This window comes from Bos mutus, chromosome 21 (assembly GCF_027580195.1).
Source record: "Bos mutus isolate GX-2022 chromosome 21, NWIPB_WYAK_1.1, whole genome shotgun sequence".
NCBI lineage: Eukaryota > Metazoa > Chordata > Mammalia > Artiodactyla > Bovidae > Bos > Bos mutus.
Window position 1 is genome coordinate 33,382,668 of NC_091637.1, and position 17,325 is coordinate 33,399,992.

The 17,325-nt window shown below is 58.5% G+C and overlaps 1 protein-coding gene across 1 annotated transcript in view; it reads left to right on the forward strand.

Moving 5' to 3' along the window:
- SEMA7A (semaphorin 7A (JohnMiltonHagen blood group)) overlaps positions 1-17,006 on the forward strand; it is a 28,766-nt gene extending 11,760 nt beyond the window's left edge. Inside the window, 14 exon segments of the mRNA XM_070358622.1 lie at positions 7,487-7,638; positions 8,475-8,516; positions 8,853-8,945; positions 9,161-9,245; positions 9,408-9,518; positions 10,124-10,222; positions 10,225-10,262; positions 10,883-11,067; positions 11,952-12,060; positions 12,145-12,343; positions 14,919-15,046; positions 15,237-15,391; positions 15,582-15,643; positions 15,971-17,006. Of these exon segments, the coding sequence (XP_070214723.1) occupies positions 7,487-7,638; positions 8,475-8,516; positions 8,853-8,945; positions 9,161-9,245; positions 9,408-9,518; positions 10,124-10,222; positions 10,225-10,262; positions 10,883-11,067; positions 11,952-12,060; positions 12,145-12,343; positions 14,919-15,046; positions 15,237-15,391; positions 15,582-15,643; positions 15,971-16,332 (1,820 nt within the window). The 3' untranslated portion in view covers positions 16,333-17,006.
- Positions 17,007-17,325: the final 319 nt, after the last annotated feature.

Below are 17,325 nucleotides of genomic sequence, written 5' to 3' on the forward strand. Positions count from 1 at the left end.
TCTTTTCCGGTGAGGGCAGAGGAGAGGTTCTGGGTTTGTCCTTGGAGGGCCTGCTGGTACCTGGAGAGGTGGGCCTGCAGCCTGTGACTAGAGAGGGCACCTGGGGAGGTCAGGAGCCTGGTGCAGCCAAGGACTGGGGACAGGAAGTGAGAGCAGGAAGGGTCAGTGTGGGGTGGTGCAACCAGGGACGACTGCCTGGTGGAGGAGGAAGAGCCAGGCTAGACAGAGAAGCAGGGACGTGGAGTGGAGCAGAATGTGGCATAGATTGCTGCTTGTATCCTTGTCTTCTGGGCCCGGGGCTCTTTGCCAGCCTAGTGAGGGAGTAAGGTACCCTGTCGATGGCCCAGGAGCCTGTCCTAAGGTGTCTCCGAGTCTGACCTTGGGGTTTGGCCTACCCTAGTCCTGCTGCTTTTTAACGTCCTCAGCTGCCCACACTTGCCCGTCCTGACCTTGGATTGGCCCCGGGGACTGGGCTTCACCTTCAGGACCCCACAGTCCAGGTGAAATTCCACCAAACAGTGTGATCTGAGAGAAGATGGTGTGTGCCAGATGGTGTATAGCACAAGGTCAGAGGCAGGACGGAACTGTGAGGCCTGGAGCAGTCTGGGACACTTCCTGAAGCCAGCGGGTGGGAGACGGGGATTGAGGCTAGATCTTCAAGCCCAGGTAAGACCGTGAGCACAGGGAGAAGGGGAAAGGCGGTCGGGAAGGGAGAGCACAAGCGAAGGGATAGAAGTGGGAGGCGGAGAGGAGCAGAGACGGGTGGGCCTTGACTGCCCAGCAGAGGAGTTGGGCCCTGCCGCAACAGGCAGTTGGGACCCGTGGTGGGTTCTTGAGTTGGGAGGTAGAAGCAGTGTTTTGTTTTGTTTTGTTTTTTTAACCAGTGCAGTTTGGGCGGGAGCCTGGCTGGTTGGATGGTAAAGAAGGGTCTCTGAGCACACCCTCCCTTCGCTATAGCCTGCCCACACTGCACTGTGCTATTCTGGGCAGAGATCATGGGATGCTTGTGTACTGGTCAGCATGCAGTGCGGCACACACGCCCAGGTCCCTAGTCCCTGCCTCCCTCAGGCCTGCACACCCACGCTCGCTTACACACACTCTCTTTAGGGCATCGTGGAGAGAGGTCAGGCATTCATCGGGCAAGTAGCCTCTGACCCGGTTCCACCCTCTCTGGTCCTCAGTCTCCTCATTTGTATGAGAGAGGCTGACCTAGAAGCTTCCAAGGGCTCACCTATGGAGCCCAGTGTTATAAACACAGATTTCAGACTCAGTCTGCCTGAGTGTCAGCCTCCACACCACCAGTGAGCTGGGTGATCTTGGACAAGTTACTCAACTTCTCTGTGTCTGGCTGCCCTCATCTGTAGAACGTACAGGGCATAATAAAAGAAACTGCCTTCGAAGAGGTCAGTGATGATTGAATGAGTTAATACATCTGACACTCGAGTACTGCCCGGCACTTAGTAAATTTTGTGAAACAGTTAGGTGGGGGTATCATTGTTGTCTGTGTCATCTCCCCCTTTGGCATTTCTGATTGCTGATGAATGCAGCCCTGGCAGCCTGGCCCCTGCCAGCTCTCCCTAACTGCCCATGCTGGCTGGCTGCCCTTGCTCTCTGACCCCTCCCTCCTTCCCCTCTGGCCCAGGCTTAGGCTGAGCTAAGGAACCTTCTGTTTCTCAAGGCCCCCTGTCCTGCCTGCCTCCTCCCATTTGGGGTGGTTTAGCCATCCTTTGCCCTCTCCCTGATCCCTACTCTGGCCCTGGGCCCAAGGGCAGGCCCAGGGCCTCTGCCTATCTTCTCCTTTGAAAGAGCCACCACCTGACTTCAGCTTCACTCTGGGGCTTTTAGAACCTGTTGAGCTGAAGAACCGGTGGAATCCAGGCAGAATCTGGACAGGACGTGGCTTCCCGCCTTCCCTGGGCTTGGAGCCTCCTCCCCTGTCTGGCTGGGCCTCTGTGCTAGCCTTCCCTGAGCCCCCAAATCTATCTTGGTTCAGCCCTGCCCCCAGCACACACTCAGTGTATTCTCCACACTGCTCCTTACCTTCAAGTCTTTGCCCAAGCTGGTCTCTCCAGCAGGCCAAGCCTTCTGGTCCTTCGAGAACAGTGGTGCAGTGCAGAGAGCACACGGCCCTTGGTGGCGTGGAAGGCCCTTAGTTTTCCTGTCTGTAAAATGGGCATGCAGGTGCTCTCCTGCCTTCTTTGCAGGGTGATTGGGGGGATTTGGTGAGCTAGTTGGTGGAGGTAGATGAGGATGTGGTTTCATTGCTGCCTGCGCCTTCAGAAAGCCGTCTCTGACTTATCCAGTACTCACAACCCCACGCTTTCCCCTAAATGCCCCCAAGCTTAACCCCGAGTGTTTTGTTCCAAGAGTCACTGCTGCTGCTGCTGCTGCTAAGTCACGGTGGGTCATAAAGCCTAGACCTTAGCGAGTACCAGCCCCTCCAATCCACTGAGGAGGAAGCCACACTCAGGAAGGCCCAGTCCCTGGTCAGGTCACGGCCACCCAGCCACCTGGCTGCCACAGGGAGCACAGAGAGAACCTGGGCTGAGTCCGTACGTGAGGTATGCTTCCCTGCCACCCACGGCTGACCTTGGTGGGTGGGAAGACCCTCCCCTGTGGCTCAGCACACAACTCACTGTTCCCATGGTTGATAAAGTGAGGCACCCCTCCCATGACCCTGAGTACCGCCTCAGGGGTGCCACCTGCCCCAGCACACCAACTCTGTGGCAGCTGTCTGGAGCCCTGCCTTGCTGAGTGTCGGCAGCACCCCAACAGCACAACCCTTCCTTAGCACAGGCCCATGCCATCCCATAAACTGGGCTTCTGGATACAAGGAGTGGCTTCCCGGGCCCTCTTCCCTGCCACTCTGCGAGAGGCAACGATGATGAGACATTTGTTCCTTTGCCCCTCACCTCTTTCAGTGGAAAGGTTTCTGTCATTCAGAGTCCTACCTGAAAGGATGGTGGGTGGGCGATCCCTCTAGTTACCAGGTCAGTGACTTTTCCCTTGGCCAGCAAGGGAATGTTGGGTAGAGAGCAGGAGATGACACAGGGCAGCCGAGAGAAGGGGATGGACGGCTTTTGAAGATCAGGATGCTCTCACGAAGTCCAGGCTGTGGTCCTGGGCTGGAGCAGGGCGATGAGCTCCGGAAACCTGAGCGGCTGCCTGGCCCTGCTCTGTCCCCCTTGTTCTGTGTCCTGGGCCAGTGGCACCGTCTCTCTGGCCCCCGGGCCCCTCAGCTCAGCCACTGTTCCCTTCCCTTCTCCTTGACCTGTGGGCTTCCACAGGATGGCAAGCCTGAGGGCTAATTCCTGGGCCCTGTGTGGGCCTTCCCTCTTCTTCCTCTGGCGAGGGTATGAGGTGGGTCTGGTGATCCAGGGTGGGGCCCGACTATGGGAGGAGGCTCCTGACAGCTGTGGTTGGGCCTCCAGTCGGAGGGTGGACTGGCTCCTGCCCTGTGCCCGGGCCTCCCTGGCTGCCTGCTGAAGGCACTCCCTGCTGGATACTGCATTCCTGCCATTCTCGGAGCCCGCCCCATGCCTTCTCTCAAAGGGCTCCTTGAGGTTAGCATTCAAGGCCTGTCGGGTCAGTAGGTCAGCTTGGAAGGCTGTCCTTGTCCAGACCGACTGTGGGCCCTTCCCCTGTTGCTCCTCCCTTCGCAGATAATGCCACTGCCCCCCGTCCTAGCGACCACTCCCCCTCCCCTGAGCAGCCCTCTTTCACGGGCAGTGAGGATGCGGGGACGGTGAGGACCAGAGGGTGACAGCACCCAGGGCTGATGAGGAAGAATGATGCTCCAGCAGGCAGCCCCGCTTTAGGAAAACCCCCTCCACAGAAGGTCACACTTGTCCCAGACAGTCGGTTGCTGGTATTGTGCTGGGAGGGTGGGGGCCACCAGAGGGGTCAGGTCTGATTGGTTCCCACAGGATCTGAGCCCCAGGGATGGCCTGGCTGGGGGCCTGATGGGGGAGGGCTGCCCCCCTGACACCCGGCCATCTTCTTGACCCTCATTTCTATCTGGTGCTGGGCCTAGTGAGGAAGGTGGGGGCTCAGGGGGCCACGGAGTCTAGCTGGGTACAGGGCAGCCTGAGTGTGCCCTTTCTTGGTCCAGAAGGAGCCAGGATTGGCAAAGAATCACATGGGGGTAGGGGGCTTGTGCCTGGCTTGCCTCTGGGGCCATGCCTATCCCGTGTGTCCCTAGCCCTCTCCCCTGCCTGAACCCCTGGTTATTCTGGGAGCTTTTAGCTACCACTTAGTCAGCCACTAATGCGTCAGGCTGGGGAGTGAGGGGGGAGACACGGTGCCAGACGGTGCTCCTTTTAGACTTCCAGGATAGGAAGTGGGGAGGGGGGGCGTGGTGCTGGTCAGACAGGGCGACCTGGGGTGGGGGGGACGCTGGAGGAGAGGAGGCTCTTTGGATCCTGGCCCTGCTCATTGGAAAGAGAAGGCAGCTCCGGAGACTGAAGGGCGCGGGTTGGTGTAGCCTTGGTCCCCTGCCTTGCCCTTCCCCATCACCACCTGGGGGCCTCAGCCCCCCTTCCCATTCTCCTCTCTTTAGTCTCTCTACCCACCACACAGCTTCCCCACCTTTGCTCAGGCTGTTTCCACTGCCTAGAATTCTCTTGCTGCCTGTTTCTGACCCATCTAGCATAGGTCTGTCTGCCTTCTCCATCCTTTTGGATTCCTAAGGAAGCAAGAAGACATATTTAGGGATGCAAAACTGAATCTCTTTAGGAGCAGGCCCCGGCCTTGCTCAACCCCTGCTGGAGTGGAGCCTTGAATGCCACCCCCTCCCCTCTTGGTGCCAAGGGGCCACAGATCCTGGCCTCCAAGACTTGGTGCTGCCTTCACTTCCAGGCAGCCCTCCTGCCCCTGAGCCCCCCAGCCCCCGCTCCTGTGACCTGAACAAAGCTTCCTTTCATGTATTCATCGAGCTGCTGCCGCTCAGACACTTCCCCTGCACAATCAGGCCCTTTGAGGGCCTCAGGCAGTGCGGGAGCCGGGCTGGGTAGGGAAAGAGCCAAGGCCTCGTCCTGGGGCCGAGCTGGTGCCATCTCCCCCATACACATCACCAGGCGCAGAGCTGGGAGGGGCAGGGGCCTCGGGGTCAAGGGAGGCAATGCTCCTGGGCTCCTGTTTCTTCCCTAAGATGAGGTAAGCAGTTCCTGCCTCCCTCTCACTCCCGACCCCGACAGCCACAGCCAGGATTTGAGCGCAGCGGGGCTCACGCTTGCAGATCTGTGCAGGGCTGTCCTGTCATGCTATACCCAGCAGCACCCCCATACACATCCAGCAGCCCCTCAGCCTCCATGCAGCCCTCACCCTCCCTGTGTGTTCTCAGCGATACCTTGTGAGCAGCCCGGGGTCTGTACCAGTTTTGCTTGAGCGCCATGGAGACTTGCTTTGGTGTGGCTGTTTCACCCCTCCACCTGGGTTCCAGGGTAGGGCGGGGCCTCCCTGCAGAGCTTGCTCTCCAGGGCCAGGCCACGGCTCTCCCATCAGACTAGACCGCCCAGGCTGTTTCCCATCAGACTAGTCTCTTCCTCACTTGCATGGCCCTGTGACCCCAGACACAGGCTCCCTCGGGGCCCCTCCTGTGCCCCTTCCTCCACGACTAGGGCTGAGCATTGGCTGTGCAGACCCCTCCTCTGAGGCCGTGAGCTGAGGTGACTGTTTGGAGGTGGCCAGTGTGACCTGAGCCTGGGGCTCCTCCCTTTTGGCCTCTGGAAGGCCTCAGATCTCAGGTTCCAGTCCTGTGCCTTCAGGCCCAGACAGGTAGCTTTTTCTGGCCGCCTGGCCGTCTCGGGGAGTAGGTGGGGAGCCGGGGCTACAGACTGTCTCGATTCCGGGTTAGGCTGCAGGGCTGGTGGTGGCTGCTCAGGCTGCGGGAGAAAGGGGAGCCGGAGCCAGGGTGCTGAGTCAGGAAAACCTTGTGTCTCTCCCCAGCCCTCTAACACTCTAATTTTATCCCAGCTGCTGGGGAAGGGGAGCCTGCCAGCCCTGGGTGAGCCCTCACCAGGTGAACCCAAGGGCCGTGAGCTCAGCGTTTCTCTGTGGCCCGCAGTGCTGGCGTCTTCGTGAACGTTCCTGTCTACCGACACTCAGTCTGAATGAGCCAGAATCTCCTGCCTCCAATGCGACCTTGAGCTAGAGTGTCCCTGAAGGCCCTTGGTTCTGGCCTCTATACAGTGAGCTGGGCCACAGCTGAGGTGGAGTCTGAGAATAGCCCTCTTGCCCCTGTGACCTGGCCATGCAAGAATGTATCTTAAGGAAAGGGAGTGAGAATGGAGAGGGTGGGCGTTGCAGGGTGGATAGGGCGCTCTGTCCCTGCTGAATGCAGAATCAGGAGGAATGGCTCAAGAGGGACTGGGGGCAAAGTCAAGGACAGGGCAGTTCTTTTCTGTCTGGGCTGAGGGTGTCCTGCTTGGGTGTCACTGCCTGCTGCCCTTGAGTTTGCTGCAGCTGAATAAACAGTGATCAGGCTGAGGGCACGGGCTGGTCGGAGGTGGGATGATGCTAGTTATGGCTGATTGCTGGGGGCGCCGCCACAGGCTGTCCCATTCCTGTAATTTAGCCCTGCAACCAGGACGACCTCAGCGATGTCACCGGAGATGAGACATCTTCTCCCCGGAGGCAGTGGCTGCAGAAGGTTTCTTTTTTGGGCAAAACTGTCCCAATCAGCCCTTCTACTTAAAGGCCCAGGCTATGCTCCGTGAAGGGCCCCCATCCCAGAGTTGCGGGGAAGTAGGGGCTGGTCATCCCCCCGGGAGTGAGCTGGCATCCTTGTGAAACCAGGCCAGGGCAGTCCAGGGCAGAGTCCAGCTTTGGGGCAGAAGCTCTGGTCCCTGGCCTGCTACTGCCCATGTGAGTTTGGGCTGCCCCTCTCTGGACCTTTGTATTTCCATCTCTAAAATGGGAGGAACTGGACATTAAGATTCCTTTCTGGCTCTTGATCCTTACTGACCTGCTCACTCAGGGGATAGGGTAGGTTGGAAAGGGTCAGAGAGGGCCTCCTGAAGGAGGGGAGAGGGTTCTGAGCAAAGTGATTCCTGCGAGCCTGAACTGTCCATGGGGTTCTTAGAGGCCTTACTACCTGAGGGAGGTGGAGGTGACTGCTTGCTCTGTCCTAGGCAGCAGAGAGCCTCAGAGCAGAGTTGGGGACCTCCTTTCCAAGCCCAGCCCTCTTGGGAGCAGCAGAGTGTGTGTGTGGGGGGGGGGTGGGGGGGGTGGTTCTCCCCAGGGGTCCTTAAATTCTGTTCTGACTCTGAGGTCACACATATTGTAGGGTAGGGGCCTTGGCTTTGGGGTGAGGTCAGCTGGTTGCCAGCCCCTACCAGAGGGCTCCTCTCATTTCTTGCTCACAGCTCTGAGTCCAGTGTCTCCATAGCCAGCTCCAAGCCCTCGCAGCTCGGTGGATGCGGTGTGCGTGGAGGGCGGGCCGGGATCTTCCAGCCTCAACATTTTCTGCCTATTGTCTTTTCCTTAGGCCATGCAGGGCAGGACCATGTGGACTTCGGCTCAACTGAGCCACACACGGTGCTTTTCCACGAGCCAGGCAGCTCCTCCGTGTGGGTGGGCGGACGCAACAGAGTCTATGTCTTTGACTTCTCCAAGGGCAGGAACGCCTCCGTGCGCACGGTGAGCCTAGACCCTCTCCTGCCCGCTTCTCTTTCTTCCTTCCCCATCTTCTTTTGATTGACTGACTGGTTGATTGTTTTGGCTGAGCTGGGTTTTCCTTGCTGCGTGCAGGGTTTCTCTCGTTGAGGCAAGTGGGAGCTGCTCTTTGTGGCGGAACGCGGGCTTCTCCTTGCAGCGGCTTCCCTTGTTTTGGAGCACGGGCTCTAGGGCATGGGCTCGGTAGTTGTGACACACGGGCACACAAAATTAGTTGCTCTGTGGCATGTGGGGTCTTCCCAGACCAGAGATTGAACCTGTGTCCCCTGCATTGGCCTGTGGATTCTTAACCGCTGAACCACCAGGAAGTCCCTTTCCCCATCTTATCTCCTCTCTGGCCTTGGTGAGAGGCCTCAGGGAATCCGGGGGAGCTGGCATGTCTTCTAGAACTGGTCAGCCCCCTATAAGCACATAAGTGCTTACCGCCATAAGTGGTGTCTGGGGAAAGGCTCCGTGAAAGTGGTCCTGACTGGCCTGGGTGCTGGAGTGATGTAGAGACAGGCATGGAACTAACAGGCCTGGCCAGGTGGGGAGCGCTGACTAGGGAGGCCTAGCAGGAAGCCGGCCTCCCAAACCCTGTGACCCTGTCTTGTGAGATTTCTGGGCTGGCCCGTGAGCTCTGGGCTTTGGCTCTGGGTATCAGGCTGAGTAGCCTGTGTGTTCTTGGGTAAATCACTCCCCTTCTTGAAGCCTTAATTGCTCATCTGTCAAACGAGCCCATCCTGAGGATGCATGGAAAGCAGTTGGGGGCATCTTGCCCCTGGCAGGTGGACTCACATCCCCCCTCCCTGTTTCCCCAGGTGAACATTGGCTCCACCAAGGGGTCCTGCCGGGACAAGCAGGTGAGTGTGGAAAAGGGAGTGCAGAGAGCAGGCTGGGCCCCTTGGAAAAGTCCCTAAGAGTCTGAGGAAGGAGGCCTGGCTCTGTCTTGGGAGCCGCAGTCCGGGAGGAGAGAGGCAGCCCTGTCCTAGGGTTCCTGGCCTGAGCAGGAGACACTCCTTCCCTAAACCTGTCCTCTGTTTTTAGAGGGGTGGGAGTCAACTGCACCCACTCGGGCTCTCCTTAGAGATACCTCCTGGGCTTAGATTTCTGAAGCCTTCTTTCCCAAGACTGAGGGTCCTAGTGCTAGGCCTGCCAGGGCCTCCGACCAACTTCTTGCCTTCTGCCTTTCCTGGCAGGACTGTGGGAACTACATCACACTCCTGGAGAAGCAGAACGAAGGGCTGCTGGCCTGTGGCACCAATGCTCGGCACCCCAGCTGCTGGATCCTGGTGAGGAGGCCCCTCCCTGTGTGCCTGGTCAGCTCACCCTTGTCTGGGTGGGCTTCTGCCCCTCAAGGTGGGAGGAGGAGGGGGAGCGCTCTGAGGCTGGTCTCGTCTTGTACAGAGTTCCTGGGAGGATGGGGACCCTGGCTGAGCAGCTGGCACCCATGGAAGGCAATGACCATGGGACCACGTGGCATTCTGACCCTCTTGGTCTCCCTCAGGTGAATGACTCTGTGGAGTTTCTTGGGGAGAGGAAAGGTTATGCACCCTTCAGCCCGGATGAGAACTCCCTGGTTCTGTTTGATGGTAGGGCCATTTGACGGTAGGGCCGAGGCTGGAGCATGCGGGTGCCCTGAGGGCAGCTGTGCTGGGCTGGGGGAGGGTGGTCAGCTCTGTGCCTGGTCCAGGCCCCGTGGAGGGGCTTCCAAGAGCTGCGTGCACTTATCTGTGGCCCTCCACTGTGCCCAGGGGACGAGGTGTACTCTACCATCCGGAAGCAGGAGTATAATGGGAAGATCCCTAGGTTCCGCCGCATCAAGGGTGAGATCGAGCTGTACACCAGTGACACCGTCATGCAGAGTGAGTCAGATCCCACTGGGCTGGCTGGGCGGGCCGACGAGGGTGTGTGAACGCTCAGGGGTCCTCATGCTTCTCGGGAGGCTCCCTGAGGGCCACTGGGGCCACAGGCCATCAGGAAAGTGGGAGCTGGGGTGCAGCCCTGAGACAAGAGAGCCAAGGAGGTGGGCCTGGCCAGGAGCAGGGGATAGCAGAGGTGAAGATGTGGGGGCAGAATGGGCCTGACACCCTCTGGAGACAAATCAGAGGAAGCCCCAGACCCAGTGCGGGGTCCCCGGGAGCCACAGCGTGTCCTTCTGCTGAGCTCATGTGGAGCCACACCCACTCCCTCTTCTGCCAATTAGGCAGAGGTGACATAAAGGGCCTCAGGGACTCCTCCCAGTCCCTAGGCATGAAGTCATTGCTCCTGGGCCAATGACATCTTTGTAGGAGAGGGCAAAACAGGTGAGGGGTGGGGGTGCAGAGTCTCGGCCCCCTTGGGGTGTTGGACCTGGCATTCTGAAGTTTATTCCTGCTGTGATTGGATGTGGGTTTGTTTATGCAGACTCGGAGGCTGGGTCCTCTGAGAGGCTCCCGGCCTCAAACCCGTTCATGTCTGTCCCCGGCAGACCCACAGTTCATCAAGGCCACCATCGTGCACCAAGACCAGGCCTATGATGACAAGATCTACTACTTCTTCCGAGAGGACAACCCTGACAAGAATCCCGAGGCCCGCTCAACGTGTCCCGAGTGGCCCAGCTGTGCAGGGTGAGCCAGAGCAGGGTGGGCAAGCGAGTGTGTCTGTGCCTGAACAGGAGTGAGTGAGTGTGTGAGTCCCTGTGTGTGTGCAAGTGTGCGAGGGAGTCTGTGGGACTGTGGGAGGAAGAGGGTGTGCACAGGCGGGTCGGTGCATCTGTGAATGGGTAGTGATGGTTGGGATCATGTGCATGTGTGAGGGTGTGCACAGGTGTGTATTCATGGAGAGTGTGTACGGGCATATGCATGGGAACAAGAGTGTGTTGACGTTGTGTGTGTCACCTGTGTGAAGATGCTGAGTTGTGTAGGACTGTGCCATGTGTGTGAGTGTGAATGTGTAAGAGTGGGCAGACGTGTGTCTGAGCTAGTGTGCTCGGTGGGGACCTGACCCCCGCACCCTGCAGGTCCCCACTGTGGGCCCTGTGCCCTGGGTCAGCCAGGCCCGCCACCTGGAGCCTGGCCTGAGTTGTGGGGCGGCCCAGCCTTGCCCCTTGGCAGGTCCTGGCCCCTTGCAGGGCCTCTTTTCCTCCTCAGAAGCCTGGGTGCTGGTCTTCCTGGCATCAGGTGCCCCGGGTGTATGGGGTAGCCCAGGCAGGTGCTGAGGGACCTCCCCCTCCTCTCCTCCCTTCCAGGGGGACCAGGGTGGTGAGAGTTCACTGTCAGTCTCCAAGTGGAACACCTTCCTGAAAGCCATGCTGGTGTGCAGTGACGCCACCACCAATAAGAACTTCAACCGGCTCCAGGACGTCTTCCTGCTCCCCGACCCTAACGGCCAGTGGAAGGACACTAGGGTCTACGGCGTCTTCTCCAACCCCTGGTGAGTGGCCTTGTCCTGGGGCTAGGCTGGTGAGTGTCCAGTGGGGGTCACAGCACTTGGGGCCTGCCAAGGGGATGGCTGATGTGGCAAGCGCAGGGATTCCAGGCTCAAGGGACGAGGCTGTTGCTGGGCCTGGGTTGGGCGGACGCAGCGCTCAGGGGGATGTGTATGCTGGTGCGTTTGTGAGTCTGTATAGATGGCTGTGTGCACACGTGCCGTATGCATGCTCATGGCTACTGGGCTTGTGTGTCCTCCAGCTGTGTACGCAGAGTGGCTGCTGGGCCCTGGGAAAAGGCTCCTGAGGCCTCTCAGGGTGCTGGGTGCTATCACACCTGCTCAGGCATTGCCTGTGCCTGATAATTCACACCTCTTAATCACTCTCATTGATTGAAAACAAGACAGGCCTAAGTGCAGGGTGTGTGTTGGGAGGATGGGGGCAGGGTAGGGAAACCAAGACCCTGTTCTGGGGCTCCCGTGTGCATGGACCCAGCGGGCTGGGAGGAGGACGGGGTTCTGGCCTCTGTGGCCATTAGCATCCCAAGGATGCGCGTGTTGGGATTTCTCCTGCCCTGGGCTTGACCTCTGAACTCAGTGATTCCGTGACAGAATACAGGTTGTGGTTTTATATTGCAAAAGAGAGAAATTAGGCTGAACTTCCGTCCCTCCCTCTTTCTGTCCTGCCTCTCTCCTTCCTTCAGTGGTATTTGCTAACACTCAGGCACTGGCCTTGGCCTCCAGGAAAGTCCCTGCTGTCACAGAGCTCGAAGGCCAGGTGGCTTGGTCGCAAGGCTATAGTTATACTCCATCTGGTGCGGGGCTGGCCTGAGTGAGTGGAGGTGGGCGGTCCTGGGCCTCCCACTGAGGTGGTCTCTATGTCCCCCCAGGAACTACTCGGCTGTCTGCGTGTACTCCCTTGGTGACATTGACAAGGTCTTCTGCACTTCCTCACTCAAGGGCTACCACTCGAGCCTCCCCAACCCACGGCCTGGCAAGGTGAGCAGTGGCACCCGCCATGGCCCAGGCCGCGACCCCATCTCCCAGCCACCCCACTGATCTGGACCTGTTCTCCTTGCCCAGTGCCTCCCAGACCGGCAGCCGATACCCACAGAGACCTTCCAGGTGGCCGACAGTCACCCTGAGGTGGTGCAGAGGGTGGAGCCCATGGGGCCTCTGAAGGCACCACTGTTCCACTCTAAGTACCACTACCAGAAAGTGGTTGTCCACCGCATGCACGCCAGCAATGGGGAGACCTTCCACGTGCTTTACCTAACCACAGGTAAGGGGCTACCCGGGACCCCCTCTCCAGTCTGCTTGGTTAAAATGAGTATAAAGAGTAATGTCATTAACATCTGGTTGGATAGTTATACCTGGAAGGGAGAACTGAGTGGCTAAGAGCTGTCAGGAGTTAATATGTGTAGCTGTGAAAGAGTCAATCAGTGAGGGCTTCCTGGAGGAGGTGGGGCAGAGGGAGGAGGGCATCGAAGGCTGGAAGGTACTCGGATTCAGAGGCAGAAATGTGGTGAGTGTGAGCAAAGCTGGGTGTAGCTTGGTCCAGCACCCTGACTCCTGAGGATGGTAGGAAGAGATGTGGAAAGTCAGGTGGGAGGGCCTGGTCCCAGGTGTCCTATGGGCCTCTGCTAGGCAGAGTGAGGAAATTGGCTCCTCTTGCTGTCTTTGAGATTATGCAAGTAAGAGGAACCATCTGCTGTGGGATGCAAAGCGTTTCGTGAGATGTGAGGAAGGGCCTCCTGACGGCAGCGCCTTTGCAGGGTCTTGCGGAGGACTGCTGGGCCACCTCCTCTTCCCTAGAGGGGCTCCCTCTGGGAGTGGGGTCTGGTTGGCCCCAGAAGCAGAATAGAACGTTCTGAAAGATGAGCCTGCATCCCAGAAGATCATTGGCCGTAAAGAAAACAGCCCTGAGGTGGCTTTAGAGCAACTTCCTGGTCCCAGACTGTGGGCAAAGATGCCCTGGGAGCAATAGGCCTTCCTTGGGACTGGGTAGTGGTGCCATCAGAAAAGCAGTGTCTCCCGCAGTGCCTAACACCTCTGGGGTCATGTAGTCTAGGCCTCAGGCAGCCCCCTCAATTGCACATACCGCCCCATGTGACTTCCAGCTGTTGCTTCACCTTGGGGTTTTCTCAGGGTCATGGTGTTCTCATTGGTGTTTTGACTCTTAGGAGTCTTGGGGAGAGTAATTTCCCGTTCACAGGCTTGGCTTCTGAGTTGTGAGATCCACCACCCCTTGACTCCTCCATTCATCCTAGCTCCACCCACTGAGCCCTGTCCTTGCTCTGCTCTAGCAGCGGATGGCCCAACTATTGTGACCCGCCAGCAGGATAGAGCACTGGGGTGTAGGCGGGGTGACATTGTAAGACTGGGAGCAGGAGCCAGGACAAGGCAGGCTGGTCCTGGGCTGAGGCAGCTGTAGGCTCCCTTTCTGCAGACCTGGAAGCCGATGCACTTGAGTGATGAGGGCATTTGTCTCGGTTCTCCCTTAGGGCCATCAGAGAGATACCGTTTTGGAGTTTGCAGCATGAAGGCTTGGGGCTGGATGGGAGATAGGACTTTCTGAGCCTTCTGCAGAGAATGGGAGGCTCTTACAGCTGGAAGAAGCTATGGGAGGTTGTCACCGGGCTGTGGAGGAGGTGAAGGGCAGTGTGGGTGTGAAGGTAGTGCGTGGGCTGGAAGTCTGTCAGGCCAAGGGAGCCAGGGACCACATCCCAGAACCCGCAGAGGGGGGATCGTGGACACTTAGAGGTAATGTCCCCGGCAGGCAGTCATCTGATCATCTGACTGCTTTTTTGGGGCAAGTGATGCCCTGGGAAATTGGGAGGGAGGGAAAGGGAGGTAGGCTATTATAGAAACTGGGACAGCCGGGGAGGTAGGATTGGGAGGACTCAGGGGTCAGGATGCCCGTTAGTCCCCGACAGGAATGAATGGAGAGAGCTCTGGGCTCTGAGGCAGGCAGCCTAGTAGATGACCTTGGGATCCCCTATGTGGAACCTAAGGTCCTTTTCAAGTCTAAGATTTTAGAAAAATAAAAAAATCCCCTAAGACTGCATATGCAGTATGGAATCCTGGAATGGATCCTGAAACAGACAAAGGACATTAGCGGAAAAACCCGTGAAATCCCAATAAAGTCTGTAGTCGACTTAATCATAACAAACCAGTGTCAACTGCTCGGCTGTGACAAACCCCACAGTCATACAAGATGCTAACCTTCGGGGAGACTGGGCGAAGGGTATATGGGAACTCTGGACTGTCTTTGTGACTTTTCAGTACATCTGAAATTATTCCAAAATAAAAGGTTTATTTTAAAGAAAGCACGTATGAAAAAGTCCAGGAAACAGAAGAGGTTGGAAGGGTCTGGTTCTGCCTGCTCTGGGTTCCAGTCACCAGTTGCGTGACCTTGAGCAAGTTGCTTGGTCTTTGTGACCTCATTTCCCTTCCTTTGAAGTGGGGATGGTGATACCTGCCTCCCAGGGGAGTGGGGGGTTAAGTGAAGTACTGTAACTGATGCGTATAGCTGGAGGCTTGGCAGTGCTTGGGCACGTGGGGCTGCTGTTTCCCTTCTTCGTGCTCCGGCTTCCCCTTGCAGCCTTGGGGAGCCCAGAGCCTCCTGGGATGGCCTCCCTGGCCCAGTCTTGGAAACTTCCTGTGATATCTTTGGGCCCTTAAGACCCTCCCCAGTCATGCTGTCCTCTCCCCACCCCACCCCAGTCCTCTGACTCTCACCTTGACTTAAATAGCTCTGCCCACCTGTGTCTTTCCTGGTCAGCTCAGCCCAGGGGGAGGCTGCCTGGCTCTGCGGTGGGGCTCCCGCCTGCTGACCCTCTGGTCTTCACCCACAGACAAGGGCACCATCCACAAGGTGCTGGAGCCGGGGGAGCGGGAGCACGGCCTTGTCTTCAACATCCTGGAGATCCAGCCCTTCCGCCGCGCGGCTGCTATCCAGGCCATGTCACTGGACGCTGACCGGGTGAGCCTCCCCACCCTCAACCCGCCCTGTGGGGCCAATGTGACCTGAGGACAGAGCCCTTCTGTGTGTGACTCGCATGTCCTTTTCAGGGTCTCTGGGCCCCTGGGCTTGCCAGGCAGCTGGACCTCAGCCTGGGGGCTTAGAACTCAGTTGGGGTCCCTGACCTGAGTGGTCATTTTTTTCCTTCCAGCGGAAACTGTATGTGAACTCCCAGTGGGAGGTGAGCCAGGTACCCCTGGACCTGTGTGAACTCTACACCGGGGGCTGTCATGGCTGCCTCATGGCCCGCGACCCCTACTGCGGCTGGTACCAGGACCGCTGTGTCTCCATCTACAGCTCCCAAGAGTATGTTGGCTGGGCCCCCTGCTCCTAGGAGAAAGTGGACACAGCAGTGGTGCTTGATGGGCGGCGTCCCTTCTGGCCAGACCCTCCTCCGGGTGGGCAACACTGCTGTTACTGGTCGGGGGTGAGAAGAGGGAAGGGGCTGAGCTGTGGCCTCCTGTTTTCTTAGCCTCTCTCTTCCTTCCAACTCCAGGCCAGTGCTGCAGTCCATCAGCCCAGTCGACCCCCACAAGGGGTGCCCCAACCCGAAGCCAGGTACCTATCTGGCCCAGCTCAGAGGCTGCAGTCCAGTGCGGGTGGTACATTCATGCCCCAATTGCCCTGTCCGAGGGAGGCCAAGTCTGGTCCTGGGGGCTCCAGACAGATGGGGCAGGACAGTCCTGTGGAAGGAGCCCCCTTGGTGTGGGGGTTCTACAAGGAGTCGGGTGAGGGAGGCAGGGGAGAGTAAGGAGGAGAAGGGGGGCTAGTTTCCCCGTGTTCATTTAGAAGCCTTGGCCTTGTAGCCCTATCAGTGTGGGAGGACACAGCCTGCCCTGGGAGCCCTCAGCCGCTCCTCACGGCTCCCTCCCCCTCGCTCCCCAGAGCAGGCCCCGCTGCAGAAGGTTTCCCTGGCCCAGAACTCCCGCTACTACCTGAGCTGCCCCATGGAGTCTCGCCATGCCACCTACTCCTGGCGCCACGAGAACAGTGTGGAGCAGAGCTGTGAGCCCGGCCACCAGAGCCCCAACTGCATCCTGTTCATCGAGAACCTCACGGACCTCCATTATGGCCACTACTACTGCGAGGCCCAGGAGGACTCCTACCTCCGCGAAGCTCAGCACTGGGAGCTGCTGCGCGAGGACAGCGCCATGACCTCACAACTGCTGGGCCACGCCTGCACCCTGGCCACCAGCCTCTGGCTGGGTGTCCTGCCCATGCTCATTCTTGGCCTGCTGGTCCATTAGAGTCTCACGGGGCCGGGTGTGCTGCAGGCTTCTGCAGCCCTGAGGCACTAGAAAAGTCTCACACCCAGAACTGGCTGGGCCCAGGAGCTCCTTGTCCACCACTTCTTCCCAGGGGGACTGCGTAAACCTGACGGGGGACACCGGGCCTGCAGATGGCCAGCCGCAGGCGGCTGTTGGGCCCCCGTGGGGCGAGGGTGTTGAGGGCCACAGAACGCAGGCTGTGACTCTAAAGCTGGGGCCTTGATGACCCAAGACTATCTTTTGGAGATTATTTTTCAAAAACTCCTCCTCAAACTGATGAAATGCAGTGATGCTCTTGGCCTGAGAACCTGTGGACCAGAGAGTGGGGTTTAAAAAGATGAATGGGGGACCCCATCTCTGGACCTTAGGGCTGAGGCCCGAGTCCTTCTGGACTCGCTAGACCCAGATCGCCCCCTCGTTCTCCCTCCTGCAAGGACTCGGGAGGCTAGTGTTCCTGCAGGCCCAGGGCTGCCCTCTGTGACCTCCTCGCCAGACCTGGGTCTCTCTAGGCAGCTGCGTTGCATGTTTATTGAAGGATGTTTGCTTTCCGGACGGAAGGACGGAAAAAGCTCTATTTTTATGTTAGGCTTCTTTCATGTATAGCTACTTCTGACTGCATCCGTATGAAATACCAAAACTACATGCGGGGTAGGGTGGGGAGGGAGGGGCTGGGGGAGGGATGGGTCATGGGGGGGGGGGGGCCTCGGTCTACAGCTCCTGGGAATGGGATGAGAGTCCAGGGATGGGCATGGGTTTGAAGAGAGAAGCATGAGCTGGCTCTGCCCTGGGAGCCCAGTCTGAAGGGGACATTTGTCCATGCCCCCGGTCGGGGTGGTTGCGGGAGGGGGTGGGATGAGGGAGATGGGGGAGAATGAAGGAGAAAACTGAGCCCTAGGTTCACCGTGTTCATTTCAAAGGAGGAGCCAGGTCCTCAGGGGGAGGTTTCTAGGACTCTGCCCTTGGCATTGGGGG